The following is a 16,329-nucleotide window of genomic DNA, read 5'->3' as shown; positions in this document are numbered from 1 at the left end:
CATCCTGTGTGGCTCTGGGCATGACATTGCCCTCTCTGGACCTGGTTCCCCTTATCTCTAAAATACCGACCACCAAATCCACCAGCCCCATCCCCCATCGCTGTATGTCCATGATTTTTTTTTAACCGTCGCAGCATCAGTGGGGGATAGACATTCTTACCCTCATTTTAAAGACAGACAAAGTGAGGCCCGGAGAAATCATGGGTGCAAAGTCACGCTACAAAATACCTCACTTCAGAGTCAATCTCCCTTCCGTTATCCCACTTCACCTCAACGCTAAAAACATCAACAACCGCTACTACTCGCGTTTATGGGGCACGGAATACGCCCCACACTCTGTGCTGAGGGTTTCACATTCTCTCATCTCTTAGCCCTCCCAGCTTCTGTGAGGCGACCATGATGAGCCCCATTTTGCAGGTGAGGAAGCTGGGGCAGAGACACAAGGTCCCGGACCCAACGGGGATTGGGCCGCCATGGCCTCATGTCTTCTGCGTTGCAGATGGTGTCTCAATTCTGTGCCCAAACTCAGATTTCGGGGTCTCATCTAGCTCAGTTTGGGGCAGGGACAATGTCAAATTTTATAAAACATCTGAATCACTCCTAAAGTCGCGCTGTCTTGTTTGGGCACTTAACGATAGCTCAGACCAACAGCTGGGAAAGTGTTGCCAAGCTGAGGCCCCATGGGGACAACTTTAATGAAAAGAGAACTGTTCTGAAGGGCAGACGTGCATTAATTGACAGCATGTGGATGGATATTGGGGACTGTAAATGGCTTCCCTCTCTTAGGTTCAGCCAGGTACCCCTCCTCCCTCCCTGCCCCATGTCTTGTTGCACAATTGATTTGCTGAGCAAACCCTCAGGCGGGGTAAGAAGGCTTCTGGTCTCCACAAGTGACAACCCTGGGCCCAGGGCATTGGATGGGAGGGCTGGCAGCTCCCACGCCTGCCCGGGGCAAGGAGCCCTGATGGTGGCTGGTGGTCCTGGGAAGGGCGTGGCTGGTGGTCCTGAGAAGGGCGTGGCTGATGGTCCTGGGAAGGGCGTGGCTGATGGTCCTGAGAAGGGCGTGGCTGATGGTCCTAGGGAGGGCGTGGCTGACGGTCCTGGGGAGGGCGTGGCTGGTGGTCCTGGGGAGGGCGTGGCTGACGGTCCTGAGAAGGGCGTGGCTGATGGTTCAGAGAAGGGCTGCTCTGAAGTGAAGGCCTTAAGAGGCGCTGGGAGGAGGTCCACCTGGGACTGTCTCTTCCTAGAACGGAGCTTGTCTTGGGTCAGAAGTTTCCAGTACAGGAGGTTGGTCCTGGTGGACTGGAGTCAAGGCCCCAGGCTGGCTTTGTCTTCCATGTGTTGGATTATAGAACTGAGGCTGTTGAGCCCAGCTGGGTTCCCGCCCTCCAGGAGCTGGTGGTCTGCGCCACAGGGTGACAGGTGCAAGGATGGGGACTCCGGGGAGCTCTGGGCGCAGAGAGGGCCTCTGATCCAGCACACAAGAGGCCTGGAAGGATTCGGGGCGAGCGAAAGCACCGCAAAGCCCAGTAGCAGTCAAGCAGAGGAGGAGGGTGGCGTGGGGTGGAGCACGGCTGGAGACGAGGTTGGGCCACCGCGGTCCGGGGCGGCTGAGGGGCAGGTAGGAGACCTTGCAACGCTGGGAGCTCACCCTTCCTTTTCTTGGCCAGTCTTCCAGGGAAGCCTCTGCTGAGTGTTGAGCACTAGGCCGGCTCTCCAGAGGAGAGCAGAGTCTCTGGGCTCAGATCAATTCATTTTTAAAGTTCCATGTGTGCCTGATTAGCAGTTTGAGGGAAATACTTCGAGTCAGAGCCGCAGGCTGGGGCACAGCCTTGTGCAAAACGGTCAGGGTGAACCTCTGCTGGGAGGCGAGGCGTGAGCCCCGGCAGGGCTGGAAGGAAATGGACCCTGGGAAGCCAGCCCCACAGCCCAAGGGGACCAAGAGCTCCTTGCATCCCATGCATCTGAAAGGACCTCCAGAGCCCCAAGAGCAGGCCAGACCCTGCTGGGCCACTCCAAGGACTCGCTATGGTAGGTCTGCAAAAGGGAAGCCCTGAGAGTTTTCCCGTTTTATCCATTTTATTTAGATCTAGGCTTTGTCCCTTTCCCCCCTCTTCTATTGACTTTTTATTAACTGAATGTTCCCACTGCTGGCTTACAGGCTACCCTTCTTTGTTTCATTTTCAACCGTGGCTCTACAGTTTGCAATATACCTCCTTAGCTTACCCCTGCCTGTCTCAAAACGATATTACACAGCTTTGTGTAGAGTGTGAGATGCTTTCGGTCCTCTTGCCTTTGTGCTATTGTTCTCACCCATTTCTATCTGTATGTGTTAGATGCTATATTTGTCTTCTAAACTGTCCATTCTCTTTTAAGGACATTAGCAGATGAGAAAAATATTTACCCAGATAGTCACCATTTCCAATCACCTTTATTCTTTAAAAGAAATTTTTTTATTGTAAAGTACACATATTTATCATCTTAACTAGTTTTTTTTTGGGGGGGTTGCTTTTGTTTGGGGGGGTGGAGGAGGGGCAGAAGGAGAGGGAGAGAGAAAGTCTCAAGCAGGCTCCATGCCCAGTGTGGAGCCTGACGTAGAGCTTGATCTCACAACCCTGAGATCATGACCTGAGCCAAAATCAAGATTCAGACCCTTAACCCACTGAGCCACCCAGGCACGCCCCCCTCCGTCTTAACTGGTTTTAAGTGCACAGTTCATTGATATAAAGTACATCCACATTGTTGGGTGGTCATCCCCACCAACCATGTCTAGGGCTCTCTTCATCTTGTAGAACTGAAACCCTATGCTCATGATAACACAATAAACACTAAGTCCCTGTTCTCTCCTTTCCCCCCTCCCCCACCATATAATGACAACCACCCTTCTACTTTCTGCCTTTATGGTTTTGACTGCTCTCAGTACCTCATTTAAGTGGAATCACACAGGATTTGTCTTTTGGGGCCCAGCTTATGTCACGTAGCATCATGTCTTCACGAGTCTTCCATGTAGCACGTGTCGAAACGTCCTTCCCTTTTATCTATTTTTTTTAAAGATTTTATTTATTTTTTTGACAGAGAGAGAGATCACCAGTAGGCAGAGAGGCAGGCAGAGAGAGAGGGGGAAACAGTCTCCCCGCTGAGCAGAGAGCCCGATGCGGGGCTCGATCCTAGGATCCTGAGATCACGACCCGAGCTGAAGGCAGCAGTTTAATCCACTGAGCCACCCAGGTGCCCCAAAAACGTCCTTCCTTTTTAAAGCTGAATGCATCCCACCGTGTATTGATAGCAACTTTTGCTTAGCCATTCCTCTGTTGATAGATGTTGGCGGCCTCTACATTTTAGCTACTGTGGATAATGCTGCTATGAACGTGGGTATATCGATATCTCTTTGAGACCCTGCTTTCAACTCTTTTTTGGTATTTACCCAAAAGTTGAATTGCTGGATCATAAGGTAATTCTATTTTTGACTTTTTGAGGAACCGCCTCTGTTTTCCACGGAGGTTACACCATCTCAGAGCCTCACCAACAGCACACGAGGGTTCTGATTTCACCACACCCCCAACAACAGTTGTTTTCTGGGGTTTTTTTAGCCACACTAATGGGTATGAAGTGGTGTCTTGTAGAGAAATTTGCGCTTCCCTAATGATTAGTGATGGGCATCGTTTCGTTGTTTATTGGCCACTCGTATGTCTTCTTTGGAGAAATATCCATTCAAATCTTCCCATTTCTGAATCCAGTACCTTTCTTTCTTTCTTTTTTTTAATTGTGACTTCTAGGAGTTCTCCTCTTTATTCTTTCATGTGGGTGAAGTTTCTATGTGGTTATTATTTTCTTGCCTCTTGAAAAAAGCCCTTCCATATTTCCTGCCATTTATTTCTCTGATGATAAATTCTCTCAATTTTGGTTGTTTTTTTTAAAAAAAGTTTTTTTCCTTCCTCATTTTTAAAATAATGAATCTTTTTAGAGCAGTTTTAGTTTCGCAGCAAAATTGAAAGGAAGATATAGAGCGTTCCCATATCCCCCCTCCCCCCACTCCAGCACGACCTCCCCCATCATCCACATCTCCCACTGGATGGAGTGTTCGTTACAGGTGAGGAACCCATACCTACACATCCCAGTCACCCAGAGTCCGTAGTTTACATAATGGATCACTCTTGGTTTGTACCCTCTGCGGGTTTGGACGAACATATAATGAACATATAACATATAACATCCATCATGACAGTGTATATGCTGATTAATTTCACTGCCTAAGAAATCCCCTGTGCTCCACCGGCTCATCCTTCCATCTCCCTAACCCTGGCAACCACTAACCTTTTGACTTTCTCCATAGTTTTACCTTTTCCAGAATGACTAACTGGAATCATACAGTACGTAGTCTTTTCTGATTGGCTCCTTTCACTTTGTAAGGTGCATTTAAGGTTCTTCCACTGGGAGGTTTTAAGCAGAGGAGGGACATGATCTGGTTAATATTTTTAAACGCCCCTCTGGCTACTGTGGGTAAAGTGGATGAGAAGAGGCAGGGCTGGCAGGGGGGATGTGGGGGGAAGTAAGGAGGCAACTGCCAAAATCTATGCCAGAGGTGGTGGGAGCTTGAACCCAGGAAAGGAAAAAAGGGGACAGACACATGGACCAGAGTGACAGATAGACCTGTTGAAGGAGGAGAGAAGAGGGCAAATGAGGACCAGAGCCGGATGATGGCAGGGGCTGGGAAAGAGCTGGGAGAGGGGACAGGGAATTTAATGTGGAGCCCATCAAATGTGAGACGTATGACAGGCAGGAGATGCCAAGGCAGCAGGTAGTGAGCAGCGGGGTCTCCGAAGAGAGGAGAAGTGAGAGATGAGAAGGTGGGGGTCTTCATTTACGAATGTAACCCAGAGCCCTGGAAATGGCGCCACCGGGGAATGGAGAGCGTGGGGAAGAAGAAGGGAAGGACCCATGAGGGAAGACAGGCCCGTTCTGTGACAGCGTCCCTCCCGAGCACAGTGGTCAGCAGCTATTCAGCGTGCACGGGTGGAATGAAGGACAGCGAGGACCCACATAGGAGCACCAGCAGGGGGGCGCTGTGGTCAGCTCTGCTGCTGTCCTGGATAAGGGACTGGGGAGGACTCAAGGGCAGGGAGACCCGTTGGAGGGCAGAGTCCAGGGAGACACAGAGGTGCCCAGAGTGAGCAGTGGCGAGTGGAAAGGAGGAAGCTGAGTCAGGAGCTGAAATCCCACTCAAGAGAGGCTGGTGGGGCAGCTCTTAGAGATGGGGCCACAGGGAGGGGCTGGGAGGAGGGTAAAGGGTATTCTATCTGGGGGGAACGGAAAAATGCCGGTGCTGATCCGAGACATGGGGAGGAGGGCAGTGTTGCTCTGTAAGCCCATATTTCCTTGTCAAGTCCTGATTCCTCAGTGCCGCCCCCCTCCCCCCCCCACCTGGGCAGCCCCACAGGTCATTCCTCAAGTCCCTCCGCAGGTGGGATGCTCTGTTCTGATTCCTTCTGTGAGGCTGCCACCATGTGGCAACCAGGGGAATGACAGCCAAGGGGACCTCCGGCTAGGAGCATCTTACCTCTTTCTGCGTTGGAGAAATACTGGTTGTGCCCCTACTGTGTGAGCAGCACTGAGACAGGCATGGGATCCAGAGAAAGCTGAGGTATAGCGGTGAGGAGAGAGGGCTTGAAATAGGCAAAGCGGGGGTTTTAATTCTGATTCCAAGACGTACCACCGTGTGACTCTGGGCAAAGTCTGAGCTTCCTGGTTTGTAGAGCGAGGAGAAATGGCCCAGGCCACAGCTCTGTGGGCTTCAGGGATACTGCAGAGGAATGTGCCCAGGGGACCACACCCAGGGGCAGGTGGGGATGCTGAGGGCTCCCGGATATGCCTCTTCCCTCCGTATCCGTCCCTGCTGCTCTGCCACTGTCTCTTTCGACTCCGCGTATCTGAATGTTCTTTCTTCCCTTTTCCTGTTCCCTTTGTCTGCCTCTCTCTTTTTTTTTTAAGATTTTATTTATTTATTTGACAGACAGATCACAAGTAGGCAGAGAGAGAGGAGGAAGTAGGCTCCCCGCTGAGCAGAGAGCCCGATGCGGGGCTCGATCCCAGGACCCTGGGATCATGACCTGAGCCGAAGACAGAGGCTTTAACCCACTGAGCCACCCAGGCGCCCCTGTCTGCCTCTCTTTTGACCCTCCTTCTCTTCTTTGGGGCTCACTCTGTTTCTCTGTCTGTCTCTGTCTCCCTCCTTCCACTCTCTGCATCTGCCTCTCTCCCTATCTCTGCTTTGTCTCTTTCTTCCTCTCTGTCTCTCTACTCCATCCTTTTCCGTGCCCATCTCTGAGATTTCTTGGTCCCCCACTTTCCCCCACCCTGTTCTTTTCCTTTTATCTTCATCTCTGCCCACCTCTGCCCCATTTCTACCCCTTTCCTCTGTTTCTGCCACCTGTCCCCACCCACCTCTCTCTCTGGCCATGTCTGTCCTCTCCAGCCTGTCCAAAGCCGCTGACCTGGACCATCACTGGGTGGCCAAGGCCTGGCTGAATGACATCGGGCTGTCCCAGTACTCTCAGGCCTTCCAAAACCACCTGGTCGACGGGCGAATGCTGCAGTCCCTGATGAAGCGGGACCTGGAGAAACACCTGAATGTGTCCAAGAAGTTCCACCAGGTCAGCATCCTCCTGGGGATCGAGCTGCTGTACCAAGTGAACTTCAACAGGGAGGTGAGAACCAGAGCAGGAGGTGGAGGCGTCTTCCACAGCCCTTCTTTCTGCCCCTGGCTCCCACTGTCTGTCCGCCCAACTCTCTGCCCATCCAGGCATCCATCGCACACGCGTCCACCGACCTCGTCATCCACGCAGCCATCCCCACATGCACCCATCCCTTCCCCTCTCCCTCCCTTCTCCCAACAGCTGCTTACTGGGCATGGGCCAGGCCCTGTGTCCAGTTCAGGGAAAGTGGGGAACCCTCAACCTCCAAGTTCTCTGCTCATCAGGGAGAACCACAACGAAGCTGGTGTCGCCATACCATGGAAAATTGGCCCAATGAGGGAAGTCCAGGATTTTATGAAAACCCAAAGGTGCAGCTTCCAAGGGATCAGGGAGGGCTTCCCTGAGGTTGTGATGGCTGGACTGAGACCCAAGAGAGGAATTCCAGGCACCAGTCAGCAGGAGGTGTGAGGGAAAAGCAACCTAGCAGAGGGAACAGCATGAGCAAAGGCCCAGAGGACAGACTATGGGGTCCCAGTGTTGGGTCTGAGGCGGGCAAGTGAACAGGGAGGCCAGCTAGGTGACCAGGGACCTGGGGGAGAGTCAGAGTTTGGACTTTGACTGCCCCTTTGATTCTGAGCCCTGCTGAGTCAGACAGCACGGGCACCCGCTTCAGCTCCCCCAGGACCCAAATATTCCCGAGGCCACTGGGCCTTGCGGGGTGGAGGCTGTCCAGATGGCTTTGTTTTCTTAGAGTGAGGTCAGAGCACAAGCTACTCAGGGTCAGAGGAGGGATCTGTTCGGCTCTTCAGCCCTTTTCACACCCCCCCCCCAAAAGGGCTCTGGGCACCGGAAGTAATGAGGTGCAGACCCTGCCCCCGCCCCCAGCCCTGGGAACCCCAGTCTGGTGAAGGAGGGAGACGTATCGAAAGATTGTGACAGCGAAGCGTGGAAACGGGCACGGCGCGTGGGGACTGGAGGCCCGGAGCCCTTTGTCTGGGGGCCAGTCCCCCTGGGGAGGCTGGCAAAAGGGACCAGGCTGATCCCTCCATATGTTACCAGGGGTGATATTTGGTAGGTGACGCTCATTGCCCCCAAGGGACTGGGTGCCCCCGCAGAAGACAGCCCTTCATGGAAGACGCTCATTGTTGGGCCCCTACTCCATGTCGGGAAAGCGGGGGGTCTGGGTTGTACAAACTAGGCAGCTGCTGGGTCTCACCCAGCCCCCCCCCCCCACCGAAGCAGTCTTCTTCCCATTTCCCAGAGTGAAAGGCCAAGCCCCAGGTTGACAGGGCCAGAGAAGCCGGGGCTTGCCGGCCAGAACTCCTCCTTGTACCAGCATGCCAGGGCCCCCCAGCACCGTGGATGCTTGCTCCTTGGGACCCCCTGAGTGCTCCCCGACCCCCAGCTGACCCACTGTCTCCCCACCCCCACCAGGCCCTCCAGGAGCGCCGCGCCCGCTGCGAGACACAGAACATAGACCCCGTGGTCTGGACCAACCAGCGGGTGCTCAAGTGGGTGCGGGACATTGACCTGAAGGTGAGGGGCCGGCGGGCGGGGGGCAGGCTGGGGTGACTCACAGGCATCTGTAAATCCCATGCACGTTTGTGTGTCCGTTTTCTGTGAGCCAGTGTGTCACCCAAGCAGGTGACAAGGCCTGCCTCCTGTCGCTCAAGAAGAGGGAGGGCTCAACCCACCCCTACACCAGGACCCCTTTCATGATGGCTTTCCCATAGCAGGGGAGGAGAGGCTAGGCTGTCCTCTGAAGCAGGGTTGGGCTGAATCCAGGCCCATCTCATCGGACAAGTATTTATGGGCTGCCTGGCAAGATCTGAGGTTACGTCAGTGACAAAGTAGTCTTGGTCACTGTCCTCATGTCCCTAAAAGAGTGGGAGCATTCCCCCTCCGGCTTTTACTGCCTTATACTAACCGGTCCCCAGAGGGACAAGTCCTTGCTGTGGGGGGCATGGCCCCACCTGGAGCAGGGCAGCTCCTCAGGACACCTCGGGATAACAGGATGGCCTTCTCAGCCTTGGAGGGTAGGACACCAGGGCAGACCTGTCAAGCTAACAGGGCACACCCCCCCCCCCCCACTGCAACCTGACCATCCCTGTGCCTTGCCCTCAGGAGTATGCGGACAACCTGACCAACAGTGGCATCCACGGTGCTGTGTTGGTGCTGGAGCCCACGTTCAACGCTGAGGCCATGGCTACCGCCCTGGGCATCCCCAGTGGGAAGCACATCCTCCGAAGGCACCTGGCAGAGGAGATGAGCGCCGTCTTCCACCCAGCCACGTGAGTGTGGGCTGCTGGCCCCCGCTCTGGGGCTCCGGAAGTTGGTGATCCTGACCTCCCCCGGCTCCTTCCCTTCGTGGATCCCACTTTTTCCCTACGACACAGTGGCCTCCTTCTACAGATCCAAAAACGGAGGCTCCAGGAAGCAAAGTGGTTGAACCTGAAGGTCACAGCTGAAAAAGAGGTGGCCACTCCAGGCAGGGAGAGCTGCGGAGACAGAGGTTTGGAGGCAGGAGTGAGGATACTAATGGTGCTGATGGTCCCAGTGAGCTGACCACGGCAGCCTACTGATCCCAGTCTCCTCATTGGAAAAGTGGCCAGAGAAAAAGCACCTGGACAGACAGATTAGACGCCCTCCTAGTGGACTCTCTCCTTAAAATAATTGCAGTTAAGCTAAAGTCACCATTTAGTGGGCACTTGCTATGGGCACTAATTTCATCCTCATGACAAGACCAAGAAATCGGTGTCACTATCCCTCCTTTATAGATGGAAAAATCTCATTTGAAGGGGTCAAAGTACTTGCCCAAGGTCACACAGCTAGTAAGGAGCTGAGCCCAGATTTGTCCTTTGCTCTATTAATATGACATATTACATTGGCTTTCATACATTGAGCCAACCTTGCATTCCTGGGATAAATCCCACTTGGTCCTTTTTACATGTTGCTGGACGAGGTGTGCTAGCATTTTGATGAGGATTTTTTTACACCTGTATTTGCAAAGGATGTTGGTCTGCAGGGACTTTTTCTTGTGATATTTTTGCGTGGTTTTGGTATCAGAGTAATACTGGCCTCATAGGATGAGTTAGGAAGTATTTCCTCCTCTTTTTTATTTTTCTTTCTTTCTTTTTTTAAAGAGTGTGTGGAGGATTGGTGTCATTATTCCTTAAACATTTGGTAGAATTCACTGGTGAAACCACATGGTCCTGAACTTTCCTTTGTGGAAAGTTGGGGGTTTTTTTCCCCCTACTTCAATTTTGTTATAAATCTGTTCAGATTTTCTATTTCTTCTTGAATCAGTTTGAATAGTTTATATCTTCCTAGAAATTTGTCTTTCATCTAGGTTAGCTAATTGGTTGGCATAAAGTTAATTATTTATTTCTTTATTTTTAATTTTTTATTTTTAAAAATATTTTATTTATTTATTTGACAGAGAGAGAGAAAGAGAGATCACAAGTAGGCAGAGAGGCAGGCAGAGAGAGGGGGGCAGGAAGCAGGCTCCCTGCAGAGCAGAGAGCCTGACGCGGGGCTCGATCCCAGGACCCTGATCAAGACCTGAGCCGAAGGCAGAGGCTTAACCCACTGAGCCACCCATGCGCCCCCATACAGTTGATTTTATAATCATTTCCCTATAATCTCTCTTATTTCTGTAGAACTGGTAGGGCTGTCTCCTCTCTCATTCCTGGTTTCAATCATTTGAGTCCCTCTGTAATCTCCGTCAATCTAGCTAAATCTTTGTCCATTTTGTTGAGCTCACATTTGAATCTGAAGCTCTCTGAGTCAGAACCCTGAGTGCCGAACCCCCAAACCATATGAAGCCTCAGGAAGCAGCTGGGCCACACCCCATGTTGTACAGAAACTGAGGCTTGGTGGAGGGTCAGGGATTGTGCATCTGTGGCAACGATCCAAACGTCTTGAACTGCCCTTCCCCGTCGGCAGGCTGATATCCAAGATTCTCAAAGTGAGATCCACAGACCCCAGCGGCAAAATCATTGGCGGGGATCTGGCCCAAACTCAGATCTATAGGATGTTATTTACTGGGAGAGCCCAGGAATCTACATTTTGAGCATTTTTGAGTAGTTCTATGGAGACCAGAGTTTGACAAGAACCCTAGTCCATGAGCCATGGTGCAACAGGTGCAGGAAAGAGGCTTTTCTCCTAAGAATTGTCCACCTTCCTTGACCCCCCTCTGGCGCCATGTGACCTGTAACGGCCTTAATATATTCTGAGCCCTGGACAGGCAGCACTAGCAAAGATTAGCAGGCATTTGTGTGTCTGATTAAACCCTTGACCGCCCCTGAGGTCACAGGTGCATTAAGGACCATCTAGAATTCATGGGTGAGCCCTGGGGAAGTTTCTTCTGGGGCACAAATAGGGCGGGTTCTTATGCTGTTGGCGGGCCAGGAATGAGATGAAAGCAATCCTTCCAATAAGAGCATAAGGAAGAGGAACGTGAACTTGGTTCTCCTCCTTATTTTATGGACAAGGGGTCTGAGCTGGTCAGCCAGGGCACTGAGAGGCAGTGTCTATCCATGGCCAGGTGTCAGTTCTCCTCGGAGCCCTTTGCTGAGAACTTGCCACAGGCCATGGGAAGAGATCTCAGTCAACTCGGGGGAAACAGAACTTCATGAGTTCCTAGGAAATTTTAAAGACCATCCCTGTTGGCACCAAGAGTCCCTGGCTAAGCGAAACACCAGTAGAGACGGTGATCTCCAGGCCTGGTTAATATCACCGTGGTACTTAATCACATGCCTGCGGATTATATTAACCAGGTTCTTGAGGCTTTGCCCCCGGGACATCTCTGCAGCAGTCCAATCAGTGAAGATGCCCTGCCCACTGCCCTCTTGTTCCCTCGCCTTCTGTTGCTGACTTCAGCTTTCCGGAGAGAGAGGGAGCAGGGCAGGTGGTGCTGGCCCTTTAAGGCGAGTCCTTCCAGAATGCTCTGATGGGGTGGAAAGATTCAGATGGAGAAACATCCCTGACCATTGAATAGCTATCAAGAGCTAACCCAAAACTCCATCCCAGGATGAATCCAAGGCTTGGAGCCTGATGGAAGGCTAAGACAAAATAGTGCATAAAGCAGGGGCACCTGGGTGGCTCAGTGGGTTAAGGCTCTGCCTTCGGCTCAGGTCATGATCCCAGGGTCCTGGGATCGAGCCCCGCGTTGGGCTCTCTGCTCTGCAGGGACCCTGCTTCCTCCTCTCTCTCTCTGCCTGCCTCTCTGCCTACTTGTGATCTCTGTCTGTCAAATAAATAGATAAAATCTTTAAAAAAAATAGTGCATAAAGCAATTGGGAAAGGAATGCAGGTACGGCGAGGCGCCCAACAACACAACTATTATCAATGATTTTTCCAAACCCACTCCCAGCACTACCCTTTCTTCCCCCACAGGGGAAATGGCTGGAATATGGGTTCAAAACTGGGCTGTGCTGCTCTCTCCCATATTAGACACGAGCCTGTGACTTCGACCCTCTGAACCTCAGTCTCTCATCTGTCTTATGGGAATACCCGGCGGCTTCATTGGCAGGATTCCGGGAGGCAAACTGTAGGCAGTGCTCCTGACCCCCCCCCCCCCACGAACAACTGATAGTTCATGCCTCCCGGCTTCACACGCGCATCGGAGTGTCCCCGTGATGTGAGGACGAGCCATTCCTCTGTGAGCGCTGACAGACTTTGCCGTCAAGCATGCAGAATAAGACGCCTTGTCATGTCTCCCACCTCCGTGGCTGGCAGGCTTCCCAAGCTACAGAGTGGGGGGACGGGGGTGCTCCCAGGGGGGAAGGGACACACTGAGATATTCGGGCACCCATGACAAGGTGATGTGTTATGACGTTCTACCCACCCAACCCTTGGCAGTGATTGAAATGTGAGCCTAGGGACCAGGCGCTGGGGTGGGTCAGGGGTGGTCCCGTGTCATGCGGGGGACACAGCAGAGCCTTCAAGGGCTCAATTCTGGCTCCTCCATCATCATCTGTGTGATTTTAGGCAAGAAACTTGCCCCCTCTGAGCCTCAGTCCCCCCAACTTGAAATGGGGATAATCACCCCTCCTCAGGGTTTCTGGAAGGGTTCAAGGACCTCAACTCCGTCCTTACAGCGAGAAAGTAGGCGACGACAACATGTAAACTAATGGGCGTGGCTGGGTTCCAATAAAACTTTATTGGCAAAGTCAGTTGGCTGGCTGCAGGCTGCAGTTCGCCAAATCCTAGTCTAACAGAAGCCTTCGATGCTTTGACACAAGGAGCAGGGGGTCGCTTCAGGCACTAAGTCAGTGGTGGGGGCAGGAGACACAGATTTCAAATGCAGAGTGGGGGAGATTTTCCTGATGCTTCTCAAGTCATACCAGTGAGCTCAAATGGGGGGATTCGCCCATCCAGTCCTCCCTTTCCTGGGAAGGTTTGTAGCAGGCTGGAGGGGAAGGAGGGTGACCTTGGAGTCTCAGAGCCTTGGGTTCAGGTCTCGGCTCTGCTGCTCCCAGCTGGGTAATCCTGGACAAATTGCTTAACCTCTCTGGGTCTGCCCCTGTGCCCCAACTGTGCAGGGATGATGTGAGGATTGCATTCAGAAAACATTTAGCATGCGGGGGCACACAGGAGGTCCACAGTAAATCACAGCAGTTATGGTCATTGTCACCCGTGGGAGAGTGTGTGTCTCTTGGGAGGGCTGTAGCTGACTCCGTATGGGTCTCTCTCCAGCTCCTCAGGCATCCGGGAGGCTGAACGTTTCGGGACACCCCCAGGGAGGGCCTCCAGCATCACGCGGGCAGGGAAGGAAGAGAACAGCGGTGGTGGTATCAAGTACAAGGCTGGCCGGGTAAGTCACTGGATGCCTTCACCTGTGAGTCCTACAGCCCGGGGGAGGTCTTGTTGTCATCTGGGCCCATACTGTCCCCTCCCAGCTCCTCTTTGGCCTGTGGAGGAGGACCGAAGGGCCGAAGGGCCGGGTCACAGGTGCAACCAGGAGGGAGGAAGTCACCATCAACTGAGCTGCATGATGCTTAAGCCCGCCCCCAATCTCCCCCCCCCCCCCCCCGCCCAGGCTTAGAGTAGCATCTGGAAGCAGGGTCTCACCTGCCTGCATCAGGATCACCTGGGCACCTGCTTTACAGGATGTTCTAGGACCCACCTGGGTCTCAAAGCCAAGGCTCTGGGGTGAGGGGAGCCCTCCCTGCAGCCAAGGTTTTGAACTTCAGCGACCCGACCGATAGCCGCAGATTAGCCTCCGGTCTTTGAAAGGGCGTGCAGTTTGCCTCTGTTCACCCAGACTCAGACTGACCCCGATTCCTAAGTGGAAGTGTGTAGGCACAGACGGGAGAAGCGGATAATCCAAAATCCTCCCGTTTGTTAGGCAAACATTTTTTGGGTACTGATGGGGTTTGAGGCACCGTCCTGAGTGTGAATGGGGAATGCATGAGTAAACTCCCACCGTACTCTCCCGGTGAGCTCAGTCTAGACCGTGGAGTCTTGAATGGGGTAGAAATTGTTTCCTAGGGGGAGAGGCAAACCCCTCACCCTCTCTCTCTATGAGGAACAGATATACATACGGGACATGAACAGAAGCACAGTGTCTGTGGTGTGAAAATTTCATGGTGGGGGGGTGTGAATAGGGGGAAAATATCTTAAAAGGCTCCTTTTTTAAGGCGGCAACACTGACCAAAAGGTTGAGGAACAGTGGTCTGGAAACAAAAGCAGTTGGGGACATGAAGAGTTACAAAGCTCTGCCTGGATTATTAGCATAGAGAGATGTTCACAATAAGAGAAAAATCTGCTGGGAGCCTGGTGCGTCTCACAATAGTGGCTACCCCTTGCCGGTGCCTTGCTGTGTGCTTTACAGGTCTGATTTCGACTCTTCACAACTACTCTGAGAGAAAGGAATCGCTAATCCCCCTTGGAAACTGAGAAAACAGAGGCTCAGAGAGGGCAGGCCACTGGTCCAGGGTCACACAGCTAGAAAGTGGCAGAGCAGGGATCCACACCCCGACTTGTGAGCCTCCAAAATACATGCTCTTTCTGCCACACCAAGAGGTGCTAGAATATTTCTTCCTGACCTAGGGACACAGTCAGACTTCACGCCCCTGCTCAGACATTCTCACTTCTCCATCGTACCCATTCTCAACAGATGGGAGGCTTTTGAGGACAATCAAAAAGACTGTATTTGTCCTCACCCTTTGCAACCACCGGTTCCTTTAGTTGGGAACGTGAAGCTCCCTCATAAGGTTAGCTCACAAAATCCTCTCGGTGTTTCTGAGCAGCGGAGTAGGATTACTAATAGGAGGAGCACAGAGAGGTTAGACAAGTTGCTTAAGGTCACACAGCAGTTAGAACAGGGGACCCCCACATTGCCCAGATCCAAAACACTCAATTCCTCTTCTCTTCTCCCCACTGCTTCCTTTCATTTCTCTCCTCTCAGCTGCCCCTGGGGAAGATAGGAAGGGGCTTCAGCAGCAAAGACCCCGATTTTCATGATGACTATGGCTCTCTTCAAAATGAAGACTGTGGAGATGATGACCCCCAGGGCAGGCCAGAGCAGTACTGTCTGGAAGGCTACAACGGCCTCGAGGTCTCCAACGTGTAAGGAATGGACGCTCCACCGGACCCAGCACAGACACACCGACTGAGGACGAGTATCCAGTTGCTGTCACCACTGTACATAGGGACCGCGGGCCAAGGATACTCCTCTACTCCTGGGCAAAACCCCAGCAGACGGGAGCTCCAGGGAACAAGGTGGCTCCAGCCTGCCTGTCTCGAGCAGGTTGTGGACCTCCCAGCTCGGTGGAAGGACCTGTCGATCCAGCCTCTCTGTAATCCAGGCTCCCCCTCAGAGCGACTGTCAGCCAGTGAGCAGTCCAGGTGGTCCCTGGAGCCTTGAACGGAGCTGCCAAGAGGGAAGGAGGCCGGCGGTTCCCCAAAACACCCTTCCAGAAGGAGCAGACGGGACTCCAATCAGACACGCAGAGCCCAGCACTGGCAGCGCTAGGAGCCAGCAAAGCCTGAGGCTGACCAGTGGGCCCTTCTGGCCAGCCTGGGGGAGCTCTTGGCTTCAGCCCCATATCCCCGATGACTGAGAACTCCGGTTCTGACTTAGGTCACTGAAACTCTCTTGGGAGAATGCAAAATGGGATGGCCATTCCCTTCCATGCTAAAAGCCGTGAGTCACATGGGGTGGACGCGTAGAATGGCTGTTTGCCTTCTCCTCCCAGGAGTGACTGCTCTGGGCGGGTGGAGGCAGGTGGGTGATCAGGGAGGGGTGGGGCTTAGCAGCGACCTTTCCAGGAGATGCAGATTTCCTGTCGTTGGGATAATGGATATCCTGAGGATAGGACCGGGGATGATGGACTTAGATCAGTGACAACCAGCTATGACAGTGGGTTTGGGATTGGGAGCAGGGAAATGCTTGTTACTGTTGACCCAACAACAGTGACCCTTGGTTGTGATGTCTCAGTCACCTGAAATAGGTGTGCTTCCCAGCGCCCTCACCGAGATGAACCTTGCAAAGCAAAGTCATGAAGGTGGTGAAGAGAACCCCAGCCCTTTGCCTGACTCTGCCACTGTTCTGCTGTGTGACTTCTTCCCGGTGGCCTCACCTCTCTGTGCCTCAACGTCTTCGTCTACAATACTCCTGGCTCCCTCCCAG

At 52.9% G+C, this 16,329-nt stretch overlaps 1 protein-coding gene across 5 annotated transcripts in view; it reads left to right on the top strand.

Annotated features, from left to right (window-relative positions):
• KAZN (kazrin, periplakin interacting protein) overlaps positions 1 to 15,923 on the top strand; it is a 1,041,121-nt gene extending 1,025,198 nt beyond the window's left edge. For all 5 annotated transcript variants that reach the window (XM_045999723.1, XM_045999727.1, XM_045999731.1 and 2 more), the window contains 5 exons: positions 6,473 to 6,704; positions 8,127 to 8,228; positions 8,817 to 8,983; positions 13,392 to 13,509; positions 15,106 to 15,923. In XM_045999723.1, coding sequence (XP_045855679.1) covers positions 6,473 to 6,704; positions 8,127 to 8,228; positions 8,817 to 8,983; positions 13,392 to 13,509; positions 15,106 to 15,270 — 784 coding nt within the window. In that variant the 3' untranslated portion in view covers positions 15,271 to 15,923. The remainder of the gene's footprint in view (positions 1 to 6,472; positions 6,705 to 8,126; positions 8,229 to 8,816; positions 8,984 to 13,391; positions 13,510 to 15,105) is intronic.
• The last annotated feature ends 406 nt before the right edge of the window (positions 15,924 to 16,329 follow it).

Source organism: Meles meles, chromosome 1, assembly GCF_922984935.1.
Source record: "Meles meles chromosome 1, mMelMel3.1 paternal haplotype, whole genome shotgun sequence".
Lineage (NCBI taxonomy): Eukaryota > Metazoa > Chordata > Mammalia > Carnivora > Mustelidae > Meles > Meles meles.
Note: the sequence above shows the minus strand (reverse complement) of the source record. Positions and strands in the feature narration are given on the sequence as shown.